The sequence below is a fragment of the Podospora pseudopauciseta genome, chromosome 4, assembly GCF_035222475.1.
Source record: "Podospora pseudopauciseta strain CBS 411.78 chromosome 4, whole genome shotgun sequence".
Lineage (NCBI taxonomy): Eukaryota > Fungi > Ascomycota > Sordariomycetes > Sordariales > Podosporaceae > Podospora > Podospora pseudopauciseta.
The window spans coordinates 2,226,276-2,241,885 of NC_085894.1; the positions used below are offsets into that span (position 1 = coordinate 2,226,276).

Below are 15,610 nucleotides of genomic sequence, written 5' to 3' on the forward strand. Positions count from 1 at the left end.
CTAGAAGTACAGAAAATGCGGGGTCAGCTTTTGCGGGTGACGTCACACCCTCTTAGGTAAGCCGATGGATGAAACGCCGTTTCTGGTGTGTGAGGTTGAGAGCCGAACCGACCCGATAGGAACTGGACCAACAAACAATGGGCTTTTGGTATCAAAGGAGCTCCTGGAAGGAAATACGATAGGAGTTAGGAGATTTCGCGCGACGGGTGAACGGGTAAGTGATCCCGTTGCGTTTGGCAGGATGGACATCCTTATCGATCAAGCACGAGGCGCGAAATGGCGAAGCGCTAGACAGGAAGGACTCCGCAATCTGCCCGCAAGGGAAACCAACCGAGCGGGGGACCCACCTCACTCCCGGCGATTCGGGGCCCCGCGTTTTTGTGTGTGTGTGTGTGATGGAGACGACCCCGGCAGTGTGGGAGGGTTCGGAGATGCGGGTGACTATTATCAAAAGGGTCCACTGTTGGGGTTCTGAATAAGAGATTTGAGGAAGGTTTATAATTGAGGGTGTTCTAGTGGCTGTGTGAGAGATATCCACTGGCCGGTTTGATGGTTGCAGCGTGGTGGTCGTGGGTAGTTGAGTCTTGTGTTGGTGGGGTTGCATGTGCCAGAGGAGGAAGACGTCAACATCGAAAGTGCTAATCAGCAGAGGGGGAGCTCGCTGCTCAATGGGTTGTCGTCAAACATCTGAAGATGAGAAAGGAGGGGTAAACGCCATGGCAGTCGGCAGGAACAGGAACCATTCATCTTCAAATGGTGGTGTCCTGCCTGCCGACCTTCCCATTCTTCCCCTCTTCTGCCCTCCATCCCGAGGGAGAGCTGTTGTCCTACCAGCTCCCGGCTCCCCAAATCGGGCATTCAGTGTATGTATACTCTTTTTTGATTCCACAAACTTTCTCATCCGGATGAGATGGGAGTCTGTGTAAGCTCCGATGAATGGAATGACGTTGGGGAGTCCGATGACGGGGGCGTATCAGATTGATATCAACCACCACAAAATATTTGATACGAACAGAAGAGATATCTAGAGACGGGTGCTGCCATATGTACCAGATAAATACCGAGAAACCCCGCTCTTGAATATAATGGTGGACGCGAATGCACACTCTCTCACAAGCCAGCCAGCCAGCCTGTGAGAAAGGCACGGCATCAGGATATGGTCACCTCGAAACGGGCCCAAGCACCGCGCCAGAAGAGAGGTCACAGATATCACAGTCTTTTCTTCTTTCCATACAGAACGTGTGTACCTGAGGCAATGAATAATGGAAAGATACCTGGTGCCAAAGTTTAAATCTGAGAAATAGGTCGACCAGGAAGCCACCGTCAAACACAAAACACAAGGACCCCCTCACTTACACTGACTGGCAAGAAGCTCCTCCTCCCCTTCACTGACACAAGCACATCTGGACCGCCGCCAACGGGAGGGACGCCTTGTTGCAGCCCAGACAGGCCACACCACACCACACACCGTTTACTTTCCGTCGTCGCTGCTGCTGCCATTTCATTCCATAAATACAAATTGCGACCGACCGACCGACCTACCAGCGGGAACCGGCCATATCTTTTTCTTTTTAAAAAAGCTCGACTGAATCCCCCCCTCAGCCCGCATCCCCCCATCCTTTGTCCTTGACTCCTTTTTGCCCGATCACGACAAACAAGGAACACACATACACACACAACTCCCAGATCAAACTTCAATTTTTGACTATCCTAAGAAACTTGGCCTCCTTTTATCCTATCAACTGCTACACATTAGAAACTCTTGACCCCCCCATTTCCATTTCACCGCGACGTGTGCGGTCTCCTTGGCCACGGCATTCCCGGTTATCCCAACAAAAGAAAACCCCATCATCCTAACCATCAAGTCCGTACGGCCGGTGTCCCGTTTCTGGAGTGCACACACGCGACGACCCCGCCGCTTCTACCTTAGCTCCCATTCTAGTACCTAACACTACGAGCTTGTTGTACCTCTGCTACCCTAGCTTCGCAGCTGTCACAGGACGAACCGAGCTACCATCAGACCGAAAGCTTCTGCTTTCTTGTCGTCACGGGACTTTCTAGCGACCGAAGATCACAACGTTCTGTTTTTCTAGGGGAATTATACCGATACTTACTGTACCTTTCATCTCCAGGTAGGTTATTGCTTTCTTCACATGGCATCTTGTACAAGACTGGTTGGGACCCTGGGATATATTGCCGACCCCTACTCCCGCACTTACACATGGGATCGAGCTCCACCAAACCCGCGGCCCCGAGACGGCTCTTAAGTTTCCCGGGGCTTGATGCCGGACAGTCCCCCCTTCGTTTTCCGAGACTTTGGCCAACTCGAACCAAACAAAGTGACGAAAAGCCCGCGACCGCACGCCCACCACGCCGAGCGCTTGTTGCCGACAAAACCGGGGGCAGGGGGGGCCCCGCTCCCCTTCTTGGCGCCGTCAACAACTCACTGGAACCAAAACCACCATGACGGCACTGACGTCGGCTGGTCACCCCCCCTTCCCCCCATGCGTCCGGGGGACGAGTTGATTGCCGGATTCTTGCCCGGGTGGATTTTGTGCACATCTTACCAAAAAGAAGAACAAACCAGGTCGGCTAACTTGATGTGTGTGAAGAGTGTGTTGTTGTGCTTCGCGCTTTGAAAGGACTGCCTATTCGACCGTGTACGTTTACCGAATCGCGAGCTGCTTGCTCTACCACTTGCTTTGTGATATAATAAGTTGGGGTAAAAGGTTTCAACTTGGAAAGCAAAAACAAGAGCTGGTCAGCAACCCTTTTTTTCTCCTCCCCTTTCCTTAACCACTCCCTCACCATTGTTTTGGTTTATATTTGCCTGTTGTTGGTCTTTTTGCCGTTTTTGAATACAACAACGCCGGCCGCCCGTCATGTCCTCATTCAAGCAAGAAGCTGAAGTTGGTCGGGCTAGGGGACCCGAAGCAATGGGATCAATGAAGAACGACAACCTCCCCGCCGCCAGCGATTTCCTCCACACGCCCCTCGTCCGGGCGGCGCTTCCTTTTATCAATGGCGGCCTCAGCGGGATGGTTGCCACGACGGTGATTCAGCCCGTCGACATGATCAAGGTGCGCATCCAGCTTGCGGGCGAGGGTGTGGCTGGTGGACCGAAGCCGACGCCCATCTCGGTGACTCGCGACATCCTGGCCAGCGGAAAGGCGCTCGATTTGTATACCGGGCTCTCGGCCGGTCTGCTCAGACAGGCCGTGTACACGACCGCCCGCATTGGGTTTTTCGACACCTTTATGGGCAGCCTGTCGGCCCGGGCCAAGGCGAACGGAAAGCAGGTTGGCTTTTCGGAGCGTGCCACTGCTGGTTTGTCGGCCGGTGGTCTGGCTGCCATGCTGGGCAACCCGGCCGATCTGGCGTTGATCCGCATGCAGAGTGATGGGTTGAAGCCGGTGGCCGAAAGGAAGAATTACAAGTCTGTGATTGATGCTCTCACTTCGATTGCGAAGAGCGAGGGCGTTGGCGCTCTTTGGGCCGGTGCGGCTCCGACGGTGGTGCGTGCCATGGCGCTCAACTTTGGGCAGCTGGCTTTCTTCAGCGAGGCCAAGGCGCAGCTGAAGCAGCGGACGCAGTGGTCGGCCAATGCTCAGACTCTGACGGCCAGCGCAGTGGCTGGGTTCTTTGCTTCGTTTTTCTCGTTGCCGTTTGACTTTGTCAAGACGAGGTTGCAGAAGCAGTCGAGGGGGCCGGATGGGAAGCTGCCTTACAAGAGCATGGTGGATTGCTTTGCCAAGGTGGCGAAGCAGGAGGGGGTGATGAGGTTTTATAGAGGGTTTGGGACGTATTATGTGAGGATTGCGCCGCATGCGTAAGTGATTCGTCCCTGGGTGAAGATGACGGTCTTTTGAGACGATGCTGACTGGTGTGTTGTATAGGATGGTCACTTTGATTGTGGCTGATTACCTTGGGTGGCTGACCAAATAAGAGGGAGGGTGATGGGTGATGGGAGATGGATAATGGGGGATGCGGTTGTGGGTGTTGGTTGCGTTGGTTTCCTATATAATCATTGTCAGGGTGCATCAAGAGTTTTCTTTTTTTGTCTCTGGCGTTGCTTGGAATTTTCATGTTGGTTTTCTTGTTTTGGAGGGTATCAGTTTGTTTTCTTGGTTCTTTTTTTTTTTTTTTTTTTTTTGTTTTTTTGTTTTTATACTTAGGTATACCATGGGCCTTTGGTGTGAGTGTGAGAGAGACGAGGCTGTATATAGTTGGTTATTATTCACAATCCGAGATTGAGCTGGTGTATGAAAAGTACGAGAGATGTTGTTGGTGATGGGGTATGGTGATGTTTAATATTGGTGATGGTGAGATTGGAGATTGATAGATAATGCACGGGCCATGTTCCCTTATTCGAGCCAAATTCTTTGCCGGTAAAACATCGGAGTTGATTGGATAAGGAAATGCAGGGACGGGACGTGCACGGGCTTCTTTGATGATCGGAGGCAGGAGGTGCAACTGTGGGGAATCTCCAACCAAGCGAAGCTGCTGCTCCCTCCATGAATAAGTTTGGGTGGTTTTTGTTTCTTTTTTTGCCTGCACATTTCCACGCTCGGATTTGCTTCTTTCTTTCTTTTATGATTTTGGCGGGCTTAAGCATTGATTTGGCAGGCAGTTCTTTTATTCTTTTGTTGAGTGACAGTTTTGAAGCAGAAAATGTGAGCTTGAGGGAAAGCAAGCCAGCAAGCAAGCAAGCAAGCAAGCAGCAAAGCAAAAAACCTAAGTTATGGATCCAGATTGGAACGAGGTGAGTTTTTTTTCTTTTTTTTTGCTCTCTTGTTGTTGCGTGAGAGAGAGAGAGTGTGTGTGTGTGTTGTTGTTCTTGTTGTTCTTGTTCTTGTTGTTCTTGTTCTTGTTGTTCTTGTTCTTGTTGTTCTTGTTCTTGTTGTTGTTGTTGTTGTTGTTGTTGTTGTTGTTGTTGTTGTTGTTGTTGTAGTCTTTTGATATTGAGCTGGGATATGGGTTGAAAGAAGAAAAGGGAAGAGTGGAGTTGAGTGTGGATGATGCCCCGCCATGAAGTTGTTGCTGGCTGGCTGCTGGCTGGCTGGGGGGGGAGGGAATCACGACTCGACTCTCGCGACCTGCACTTTTAGACGCGACGGGGGAAGAGAATATGTTTGGGGATTGAGAGAGAAAGGGACCAGATGGCTAATTACTTTTCCGACTGGACGCCACAGGTCAACCGCATCACCTACCCGGTGCCGATGCCGAATGATTTCAGGCATCCCACCACCCATCCGTCGGCGCATCCGCATTCGCATCATGGAGGTTTACATCAGGGGGTTGTCGGTCAGGGTTATGGAGGGGGGCCTCCGCCGCCACCGGGGATAGGTGGAGGGGGGATTGTAGGGGGTGTTGGGGTGGTTGGTTTGCAGCCTGCTACGGCGCTGGCGTTTGATCCCCAGGCTGAGCTGTTGTGGGCTGGGGATTGGAAGGTAGGTTTATGCCGGAAGGGAAATAGAGGGGGGAAGAAGCTGACGGCTGGGATAGGGACGGGTGACTTCTTTTGCGAACCGAGAGCTCCGACGATACACGGCCTTCAAGATTCAGATTGATCCGACCGAGGGCCCAGTACAGCAGTTTCTGTTTCACGAAAAGGGGGTGATTGTGCTTGGGAGGAGGGTGGTGCATATGGCTATGAGGAGAGGCCCGGTCATGTGGAATATACGGCATGAGGGGATGAAGGACTTGCGCTGCATGAGCTTTACGAGCAAAGGGGCGAGCGAGATTCTGGTGGCCGGGTGGCAGGACACCATGTTTGTTATCGACGTGGTCAAGGGAGAGGTCACGAAACAAGTGCCGGCGCCACACCACTACAAAATCATGAAAAGGGGAAGGTATATCTGTGCTGCGACCGAGACGGGGCGGATCGACATTGTGAACCCGACGACGTTCAAGGTGGAGAAGGAGTGGCAGGCGCATCAAAGCTACATCAACGATATGGATGCGTCGGGGGATTATATCGTCACTTGCGGGGGATCATACAAGCAGCAAGGGCCGGGTTCGTCAAGCAGGGTGCCGGATCCTTATGTCAATGTGTATGACTTGAGGAACATGACGTCGATACAACCGATGCCATTCCCTCCCTTGGCCGCATATGTGCGGCTGCATCCGAGGATGCTGACAACGACTATTGTTTCGTCGCAACAGGGGCAGATGCATGTGGTGGATATTATGAATCCAAACACCACGAATATCAGGTATGCGCATCTGCAGGCGTCGATCAACCTGTTCGAGATCGCGTCGTCAGGGAGAGCGCTGGTCATTGCGGACAATGACAGGAATATTGCGCTTTGGGGGTCGCCGTCGGACGGGATACAGTTTACTAACATCGGGGCGCCGATCACGTTTCCTGAACCCGAGGAGCCGGCGCCGCATGTTGACTGGAGTGTTGATGCTCCTTTGAGCACTGTGGGAATGCCATATTACTACGGGACAATGCTGTTCTCTGCCTGGCCGGCCGACATCATCTCAGATGCTGGCGCTCCACCACCACAGGTCGACCCGGCCTTGCTCGCCACCTTGAACAAGACAGAGTTTGGATACTTTGGTCCCAACAAAACAGGTCTTCGACGCAATCAAATCGAAGACACGCGGGCTTCCAAAGCATCCAACAAGTTGCAAGCACCAAAATTCTTGAGCGAAAGAGCAAGAGATGGCCCGGTGACAGACAGTCATGTTGATCAGGAAACATTGGCCCAAGATGCCGCAGAGAGCCTGAAGCCGGAACCGCCACCCATCTACGGCACACTGGAGATCAAGTACAGCCGGTTTGGCGTTGACGATTTCGACTTTGGCTTCTTCAACAAGACAAAATATGCCGGTCTCGAGAATCAAATCCCGAACTCGTACGCCAATTCTTTGCTGCAGGTCATGAACTACACCCCTCTTATCCGCAACATGGCCCTTCAGCACGTCGCCACCTCGTGCGTCACAGACCTCTGCCTCCTGTGCGAGCTTGGGTTTGTCTTTGACATGCTCCAAAAGGCAGACGGCCTGACGTGCCATGCCACGAATCTTTTCAAAACTATTACTGGTAGAAGCGAATCACAGCCTCTGGACCTTCTCGAAGAAGATCTTCACAGCCACCGGGTAGCTTCGACCACCGGCGGAGCTCAGCCAGGTCCTGCCCCCCATACGAGGGTACAGAACTTGTGCAGGTTTCTCATGGACAAGACGACGGTTGAGTACCAGAGCATTCAGCCCATCTCCACCGCGTTGGAGCGGACGCTGTTGAAGCTGCCCGACCCTCCAAGCCCGAAGGAATTGACGTCAAAACTACTAACCACCTCTGCGGTTGTCAGAATCAACTGCACAAACTGCCGGACGGAAACGGCAAGGTCGGGAGATGCTCAAGTCATTGATCTCATTTACCCCCCTCCAAGAACGGCGATTAGGAATGCCAGAGCGCCTCGGACGACGTTCTCCCAGGTGCTCAAGATGGGAGTGGAAAAGGAGCTGGGCACCAAGGGCTGGTGCGGCAACTGCAAGCGGTACCAGAGTTTGCAGCTGCGCAAGACTGTCGAGAGCGTTCCGGCGGTTCTGACCATCAACACTATGATTGTGCAGGAGAACCGCAAGCTCTGGGCCACGCCGGGGTGGCTGCCGGAGGAAATCGGCGTCATAGTGAGCGGCGGGCAGTTTTTCTGCTACGAAGGCGAGGACCTGAGAGTTCACTTGCAACGGGGCGCGCACGAGATCACGGTGTACTCGCTGATGGGCATGGTGGTGAACATTGAGCACCCGCCACCGCAGAAGCCGCACCTGGTAGCCATGGTCAACGTGGCGCACTCGGAGCCGACAGCGCCGGCGGAGAGCAAGTGGCACTTGTTCAATGACTTTTCCGTCAGGAGGGTGTCGAGCGCCGAGGCGCTAACGTTCAACGCGGCGTGGAAGCTGCCGAGCGTGTTGATGTACCAGATCAAGCAGGCGAACAACAAGAGCAACATGGAGTGGAGGACGAGGCTGGACACGTCGATTCTGTACAAGGACCTCGGGCCGCCGCCGCCGCAGCAGCAGCAGCATTCGGACGAGAAAAAGACGTACCGGCTGCTGGATGAGGCGACGGAGAGGCCGGGGCCGGGGACGATTGTGGGGTTGGACACGGAGTATGTCTCGCTGAAGGACCAGGAGATCCAGATCAACTCCAACGGGGAGAAGGAGATGCTTCGGCCGATGTGGCTGGCGCTGGGTCGGGTGAGCGTGATCAGGGCGCGGGGGGAGAGGGAGGGGGAGGCGTTTATTGACGACTGGATCACCATCAGGGAGCCAGTGCACGATTATCTGACACAGTACTCTGGCATCACGGCCGGGGATCTGGACAGCAGGACGAGCAAGCACACGCTTGTGACGCTCAAGACGGCGTACAGGAAGATTTGGACGTTGCTGAACCTGGGGGTGACGTTCCTGGGGCATGGGTTGAGGCAGGATTTCAGGGTGATGAATATCCATGTGCCGAGGGCGCAGGTGATTGACACGGCCGTCATCTATCACTTGTCGGCCTGGAGGAGGGTGCTGAGCTTGAGTGTGCTGTCGAGGGTGGTGCTGAAGCAGAAGATTCAGCAGGGGCAGCATGATTCTGTGGAGGATGCGCAGGCTGCGTTGAGGTTGTATAAAAAGTATCAGGAGTACGTGGATGCCGGGTTGTGGGAGAGGGAGATCGAGCAGATTTACTTGAGGTGTAAGGCTATCGGGTTCAATGCCAAGTTTGAAGGGTCGGGGGATGGTATCATGGGAGGGGGGGGGATGGTGAAGAGGACGGATACGCCTCCTGTTGGGGGGGCTGTTGGGGCGGCGGATGGGGTGGCTGGGCCGACGACGCCTGTCCGTAAGGCGGCGGTGTTGGGGACGGCGGGGAGTGTTGGGATGGTGGGATCGGGAGCGTTCGGGAGTGGTGGTGGTGGTGGTGGTGCTTTTACGCCTACGAAGGGGGGCAGTACTGGGTCGCCTAGGAGATAGGCGACACTGGGCGATGAAGGGAAGGAGGGAGAGGCGGGTGGTCCGGAGGAGGAGGAGAGCAGTGTTGGAAATCTGTATAGGGGGGTGAGGATACGGAGACGGAGGGAGAGCACTCTTGGGAGTGGGTTCTCTGACGATGATTACAGACGAGTGAGGATACTGAGACGAAGGACGAATGCTCTTCAAAGCGGGTTGTCTTCTGATGGTTCAGAGGTTGGAGTAGATTGGGCGACAGTCACAGGTTAGGTAGACGAGCGAGTTGAATTGATGTAAGCGTTTGTGCATAAAACTCGGAGGGCAGTCTGCGTGACTGTGTAGTGGCTGAGATCCCATATGGCTGTGAATTGGATCTCTCCTTTGAGGTATCATTCAGGCGAACCTATGGTTGCATTTTCAATAAGATGGCCTGTGACATCTGATAGGTCAACGGCATCTGCTGCAGGTGATGGGCAAGGGGAGAAGTATGAGATGTGATTCGCTGGGAATTGAAGACGGTTTAATTTGGAGGTGAAGGCTGGGGTGGCTTCTGCGGTAAGACGTTTTGGAAATTTATTAAGGTCATCTTTCCTTTTCAAAATGAGCTCTCGAACTCGTGATGGGGTTTTCGGGTTGACATCAACGCATATTTTCACGTCGTGCCAGTATTGCCATTGTTGATACGGCGCAGCAAAAGAAGTCACCTAATCTTTCACCAACTCAACGTCAAAATGGCATGGAACCACACCTCCACCGTGACGGCCTCGTCTCTACAGGTCCCCTTTTTAGGGAATCTCGTCGAGTCTCTGTCCGTTACTGCTCTTGTCATTCTGTTTACGACCTATGCGATTCTATACTTTGCTCAGACGATTCCACTGTCAAAGAATGAACCGCCCATCATCCCTTCAAGGATCCCATTTCTGGGCCATGTGCTTGGGATGCTGTTTCAGGGGGGCAAATATGTGAAGAATTTGGGGTGAGTGTGGTGTTTTCTAGGTTCTGAGGAAAACGACGAGACTGTGCTATTTTGGCATATGCCTCGCGAGATTGCCTAAAGCACTGAATAATAGTCCAGACACCCGGTGGTCTGTTCTGAGGACGGATCGCCTCTCAGCAGCCATCTTCCAACCCCCAGGTCCACCTACCGTTCTCTCGTTTTTGTACTTTCAACATCTCTGTCCTTACAACCGTCTGATACATACTAACCCTTACCGCTCCCTTCCAGCCTCCAAAACTCCCACCACCCAATCTTCACCCTCCCCATCCCCCTCTCCCGCATCTACATCATCACCTCGCCCACCCTCGCCCTCACCCTCCAACGCCTCCCTCCCTCCACCCTCTCCTTCACCCCCCTCATCCCGAACATAACCAAGCGAGTCCTCGGTCTAAACCCCCACACCGTCGACGTCATCAGCCAGGCTATGGACCCCCTCCCAGGACAGCACATAGGCTTCCTAGCCGACATGGCCGACCTGGTAAAATCAACCCTCGCCCCCGGAGAAGAAATGAGCGCTCTCCTCTCCAGAATGGAGCACGAACTCAAATCGCTACTGAATGCTTACGTCCCCCCCCCTCCCTCCCAGCGGGAAATCGATCTCCTCGCTTGGACAAGGAACCTCGTCGCCCTGGCCACAGCCCGCAGCCTCTACGGCGCGTCAAACCCCCTGGAGGGATTAGAGGGGTCATTCTGGGAATTCGACCACGGCCTCGGCGGGCTACTGGTCGGCATCTGTCCCCAGGTGACGGCGAGGAAGGCCTACCGCGGAAGGGAGAAACTGGTCCAGTCTTTTGCGGCCTGGCTCCGAAACGGAAAACACAAAGAGGCAGACGTGGCACCCATCATCGCCAACCGGGTAGCCATGGCCGCGAAACACGGGTGGGAGCTACAAGAGGTAGCCAGGTCCGAAGTGAGCTTCCTATTCGCCGGGATCGTCAACACCGCTACGACGAGCTTCTGGGGTGTACTGCAGACGTTTAACGACCCAAAACTCCTGGGGGGATTAAGGGCAGAGTTGGCTGTTGATCCTAACAGCAAGACGATCGAGGCAAGGTTGAGGGATGCCAAGCTGCTCTTGGAGGCGGTGGTGAACGAGTGTTTGAGGCTTGGGAGCGACACTTACTCCACGAGGGTGGTGGTCCCAAAGGAGGGGGTCGAGGTTGAAGTCAAAGGAAAAGAGTACTGGTTCCAGGGGGGCGCGGTGGTGCAGATTTCGGGGGGGACGATACATGCCTCTAAGGAAAACTGGGGGGAGGACGCGAGGGAATTCAAACCGGAGAGGTTCTTGAAGGGGGTCAGCTTCAAGAACTTTAGGGCTTTTGGTGGGGGGCAGACGCTCTGTCCGGGGAGGAATTTTGCCCTTGCTGTTGTCAGGTTGTTGATTGCCATGGTGGTGACCAAGTTTGATATCGAGGTTGTAGGCGGGAAGATCCCGGAGAAGGAGGACGGGGTGCTGCCGGTGCATATCCTGGAGCCCAAGGAGAGGGTGATGGTCAAGGTGAGCGTGAAGGATGAGAGAAAGTTTGGGGATTTTGGAGCAACAGACAAGACGAGTAGGTGATGGGTATACCGCCACGCTGTGGACAGAAAAGAGAGCCCTTGCTAACCAGACAATGTGTCATGCATGTACCTCTCAAATAACATACAAATTCACTCCACCCCCCACAGAAAACTCATGTTCTGTTTCCCCTAACCAATCCATTTCTCCTGAAAGCGATGAGGTGTCTAAAACCGCAGCGAACCAGGCCTCAAAAAGCCCCCCTAGAACCCCTCGATCCGACTCCCCACGCCCTTCTCCCCAGCAAACCTCACAATCTCCATCCCCACACTCAAATCCATCAGCCCCAAGCCCACACTCTTGTAAATGACATTCCCTTCCGCAAGCCACTTGGCCAGTTTCCGGTGATCCTTATCCTGCTCCTCGCCCTTCTCCCCAACCTCTTGTTTGTTATTCTCCTTCTCATCCCTGTGATGCCGATGGTGACGGTGCTCGTGATAATCATTAAGCATCACCAGCTCGCCCAACCTATTTCCACATTAGCAGTGCTCAACGATGACAAACGGAAAAACAAACATACTCAACCAACATCTCAGGCCTGCACCCCGCCCGAATCAACTCCCCCGCCTCCTTCAACGCCCCATCCAACGTATCAACAACCACAACCCCTCCCTCCTCGGCATGCTTATGCCAATGCCAGTGATGCTTCCCCCCCACCCCGTGATGATGCCTCTTCAACGCCTGCTGTATCACCTCCTGCGGAATCTCCTGCATATCCGGCTTATAACTCCCAATAGCCACAATCAACCTCCCCTTCTGCCTCCCCTCATGACTGGTCAGAATCCCCCCATCCCACAGCGGTTTCGTGCTCGGAGTACAACAGATAATCACATCTGACTCCAGCAATTGCTCCTTCAGCAACCTCTCATACTCATTATGCGCCGGCGTCAAAACTGAAAACTGGGTGTTTTCCCAGCCTTCCTTCTCCCTGTTTGGACATGTCAAAAACGACTTGAGGAGGGAGGATACCGGCGGCGAGAACGACCGGGACAAAATGTTGACCTGGTGGATATGCTGCCCCAGCAAAAGCAAAGAGAGCCGGATATGCCAGTACGCCTGGGCACCAGTCCCAAAAACGGTAATGGTTTTCAAATGGGACGAGGGGTCTCGCTTCGAGATGAGCAGCAGGGAAGCCAACGCGGTGCGAAAGGCCGTCAGAGTAGAGGCGTGGAGGAATCCAAGGGGCGTGCCGTGAGGTGAGAACAACGTTATCGCGCCGGTGGGTTTGATGTTTTCCTTTGGGCGTGCGTCTTCATCCCCTTCGGCAGAAGGGGAGGTCAACGTGACGACTACATCGCATTAGCATAAACCCCCTGACAAGTAGAACCAGGGGCTGGAATACCTTTCATCCCCGTCCCGACAGAGCTAGAACTCGGCATGAACAACGTCGTGGCCCCGGTGGCCTTGCTGTTTATCGACGTCCTCTCCGGCTGGTGGATCTCCGGGGCGGCGGTGGCGGCAGCATTTTCTTTAGAGGGGACAGTCGTGGCGGTTGAATACTCGTGCAACGCCCCTCTCAAAACCCCCATAAACCTCTGGAGCTCTTCCTTGGTCAAGTTGGAGACCAGCCCCGAGATCTGGTCGTCGGTTAACACGGTGAGAGTCATTTCTTTCTCTCTCTCTCTCTCTCTCTCGGTGTCTGTCGATCAACTGCTATTCTTGGAAACTCAAACCCAACTATTCTGAAACCCCGAGGCTCCCGGCGTCGGTGTGTCCGGAACAAAAGTCTCGCTCGGGAGAAAAGGCTGCAAGTGAACTTGGTCGGTGGAGGGATAGAGCCGGCTCGACCAGGTACAAGCGGAGGTCTTGGCGCCCTTTGACAGAAAGCTTGGCTCTGGCTTCGTTCAATGAAGTTCTCGTAGAGGAGTGGAATCTCTCGATGAATTGTGGTTGAATTTGAGTGTTTTGGCGCAGTATCAGAGCCGATTGGGCAAGTGACGATGATGATGATGATGATGATATCAAAGCAAAAAGAAAAACCCCAACTGCATAAATGCAATACCACCATCCTCCCGTGCCTTCGTCCTCATGTCAACCACACACAATCCCCACTTCTTCCCGTTCCCGCTTTCCCCACAAGTTGTTTCCGACGTCACCTCCTTGAAAGAAGCTGCTCGTCATCTTCAATTGGGAAACTAGCAATAATCAGACGGCAGGAGCGGGTGCCACGAGCTCAGGCTCGGGCTCGGGCTCGGGTTCGGGCATGTCAGGGCGTTATTCTGCAAGGGGCATCAGTTATTAGCAACCAGATCGACTTGAAGTTGGTCCCAAGCAGTCAAATCAATAGCAAATTCAAGAGCTCGACGCAAGACGCATGATAACTATCCCATCAACGGATACCAAAAACCATAAAAGCAGCTAAACTGAAAAAAAGCAATGCATATAACAATATCAAATGAAGCTACCATCCTAGCAATGCAGTCCATCCCATCCCAGTGCCAACTCCTTTTCAACTCCCAGTACCAATGAACCAAATAAACAAAAAAAGAAAGAAAGAAAAACCAAACATCGCCATGAACGACGCCCCCAGAGACCTAAAAGCAAACTAAACACCACCAAACACCTCCTCATTTAACACTCATCTCCCCCCTCCCCCCCCTAAAAACAATCTGCGCATGCCTACCCCTGACCACATCCTCCTGCCCATCCAACCCCAGTCCCCCCCTCCCCTTTGTCCCCAACCCCAAATCCCTAATCCTCCCACACCCAATCTCAAACAAACACCCATGCACCTGCAACCCCCGCTCCTCGATCGCCTCCCTCACCGTCACATTCGCCATCAAGACATTGACCCCCGCCTCAACATTCAACTCCGCAATCTTGGTCCCCCTAGCCCTCTCATCCTTTATCGCATCCAGCACCTCCTTATTAGCATACCTCACCGCCCTCAACGGCGCAAGCCACGTATCCAGCACCCCCCCAACCCTGGAGTCGCCCAGGGCAGCAGCGGCACCACCGCAGGAAGTGTGCCCGCATAAAACGACATGCTTGACCTTGAGGTGGGCAACCGCGTATTCGATCACGGCCGAGGTGTTGATGTCGGTTGGGGCGATGATGTTGGCTATGTTGCGGTGGACGAAGACGTCGCCGGGTTGGAGGCCTAGGATTGTGGTTTCCGGGCAGCGGGAGTCGGAGCAGCCTAGCCAGACTAGTGGGAGTCTGTTAGCTTGAGGACTGTTTGGGAGAGGGGGAAATGGCTTACGGATCTGGGGTGTTTGCCCGTCTGCGAGCTTGGGGAAGAAGTGGGGGTTTTGGTGGGATTTGTACCCGGCCCAGGCGTTGTTGGAGCTGAGGGCGTAGAGGAAGTGGTCGTCTGGGTGGAGGGGCATGTTAGTTGGCTCTTTTTCAAGGATATGAAAAGGGAATATCGACGAGGTTTCGCTTACCCTCCATCGTTTTATTCGTTGAAGATATATGTAAGTGATGTAAGTAAGTCGGTGATGTACGAAGTAAGGTAGGTAGCTCCTGCTGTGCTACTGCTCAGAGAAAGAGACTGGAGAAAACAAGTCGAAACCTAAAAATCAGGAAGGATGGTTCCCAGAATATAAAAGAAGAGTCCAGTTGGCAGCGCGCGATTTTTGTCGTGTAAGTCGGGTCGTCCGGGGATTGTGGTCAGGTACACAAAGTGTATGTTGGGGGGGTGGGCTGAGAGTGAAAGGTCCAAGTCAGGGAAGTCAGGTTCAAGTCAGACGATGGAATGAGGGGGGGAGGGGGAGGGAAAGCAAAGGCCTTCCCACCCGGTATTTTTATATGTAGCCAACCGTCAAGTATAACCTTACCACTTCCCCCCTCTCCCTCGAATCAGTCCCCCTGCCCCCTAACTCGGATTAGCTTCCCTCTCTTCGTCGGGATGGACCGAACTCAGATCCCCCTTCCCCCTCTCCCCCTCCCAAAAGTCCGTGTGATCGTGTCGCCAGCTTTAGCAGCCGCACCCGCAATTCGAGGTCACAGCTCGCCTGCCTTTCCCCCCCTGGCTCGGTTCATCCCAACCTTGCAAAAGGAAAAGGGGAGGGGAGGATTTTCCAAGCAAAGCAATACCCCCAGGTTTCAACCGCATCTGGCGCCAGCTCCCTCCTGCTGACCTTGTTTCCCCCAGTAAAAGCATC

At 53.8% G+C, this 15,610-nt stretch overlaps 5 protein-coding genes across 5 annotated transcripts; 3 read left to right on the forward strand and 2 right to left on the reverse strand.

Annotated features, from left to right (window-relative positions):
• Positions 1 to 1,262: 1,262 nt before the first annotated feature.
• Positions 1,263 to 3,945, forward strand: MIC33 (putative mitochondrial 2-oxoglutarate/malate carrier protein; the record flags this gene model as incomplete). The annotated part of the gene is made up of 3 exons (XM_062912539.1): positions 1,263 to 1,285; positions 2,924 to 3,829; positions 3,897 to 3,945. 3 exons carry the CDS (start codon positions 1,263 to 1,265, stop codon positions 3,943 to 3,945), a joined length of 978 nt encoding a protein of 325 aa, XP_062765809.1.
• A 796-nt stretch (positions 3,946 to 4,741) lies between these two features.
• On the forward strand, positions 4,742 to 9,297 carry PAN2 (poly(A)-specific ribonuclease; the record flags this gene model as incomplete). The annotated part of the gene is made up of 3 exons (XM_062912538.1): positions 4,742 to 4,762; positions 5,193 to 5,450; positions 5,506 to 9,297. 3 exons carry the CDS (start codon positions 4,742 to 4,744, stop codon positions 8,971 to 8,973), a joined length of 3,747 nt encoding a protein of 1,248 aa, XP_062765810.1. The 3' UTR covers positions 8,974 to 9,297.
• A 218-nt stretch (positions 9,298 to 9,515) lies between these two features.
• QC763_409110 (uncharacterized protein) lies at positions 9,516 to 11,621 on the forward strand. Its single transcript, XM_062912537.1, has 2 exons — positions 9,516 to 9,925; positions 10,175 to 11,621. Exons 1-2 carry the CDS (start codon positions 9,681 to 9,683, stop codon positions 11,505 to 11,507), a joined length of 1,578 nt encoding a protein of 525 aa, XP_062765811.1. The 5' UTR covers positions 9,516 to 9,680; the 3' UTR covers positions 11,508 to 11,621.
• QC763_409100 (uncharacterized protein) lies at positions 10,231 to 13,111 on the reverse strand (the record flags this gene model as incomplete). Its single annotated transcript, XM_062912536.1, has 3 exons — positions 10,231 to 11,972; positions 12,025 to 12,793; positions 12,847 to 13,111. The coding sequence occupies 3 exons, from the start codon at positions 13,109 to 13,111 to the stop codon at positions 11,708 to 11,710; spliced, it is 1,299 nt and encodes a 432-aa protein (XP_062765812.1). The 3' UTR covers positions 10,231 to 11,707.
• A 960-nt stretch (positions 13,112 to 14,071) lies between these two features.
• On the reverse strand, positions 14,072 to 15,280 carry QC763_409090 (uncharacterized protein; the record flags this gene model as incomplete). Its single annotated transcript, XM_062912535.1, has 3 exons — positions 14,891 to 15,280; positions 14,707 to 14,817; positions 14,072 to 14,652 (listed from the first exon to the last, which is right to left on the reverse strand). The coding sequence occupies exons 1-3, from the start codon at positions 14,895 to 14,897 to the stop codon at positions 14,072 to 14,074; spliced, it is 699 nt and encodes a 232-aa protein (XP_062765813.1). The 5' UTR covers positions 14,898 to 15,280.
• Positions 15,281 to 15,610: the final 330 nt, after the last annotated feature.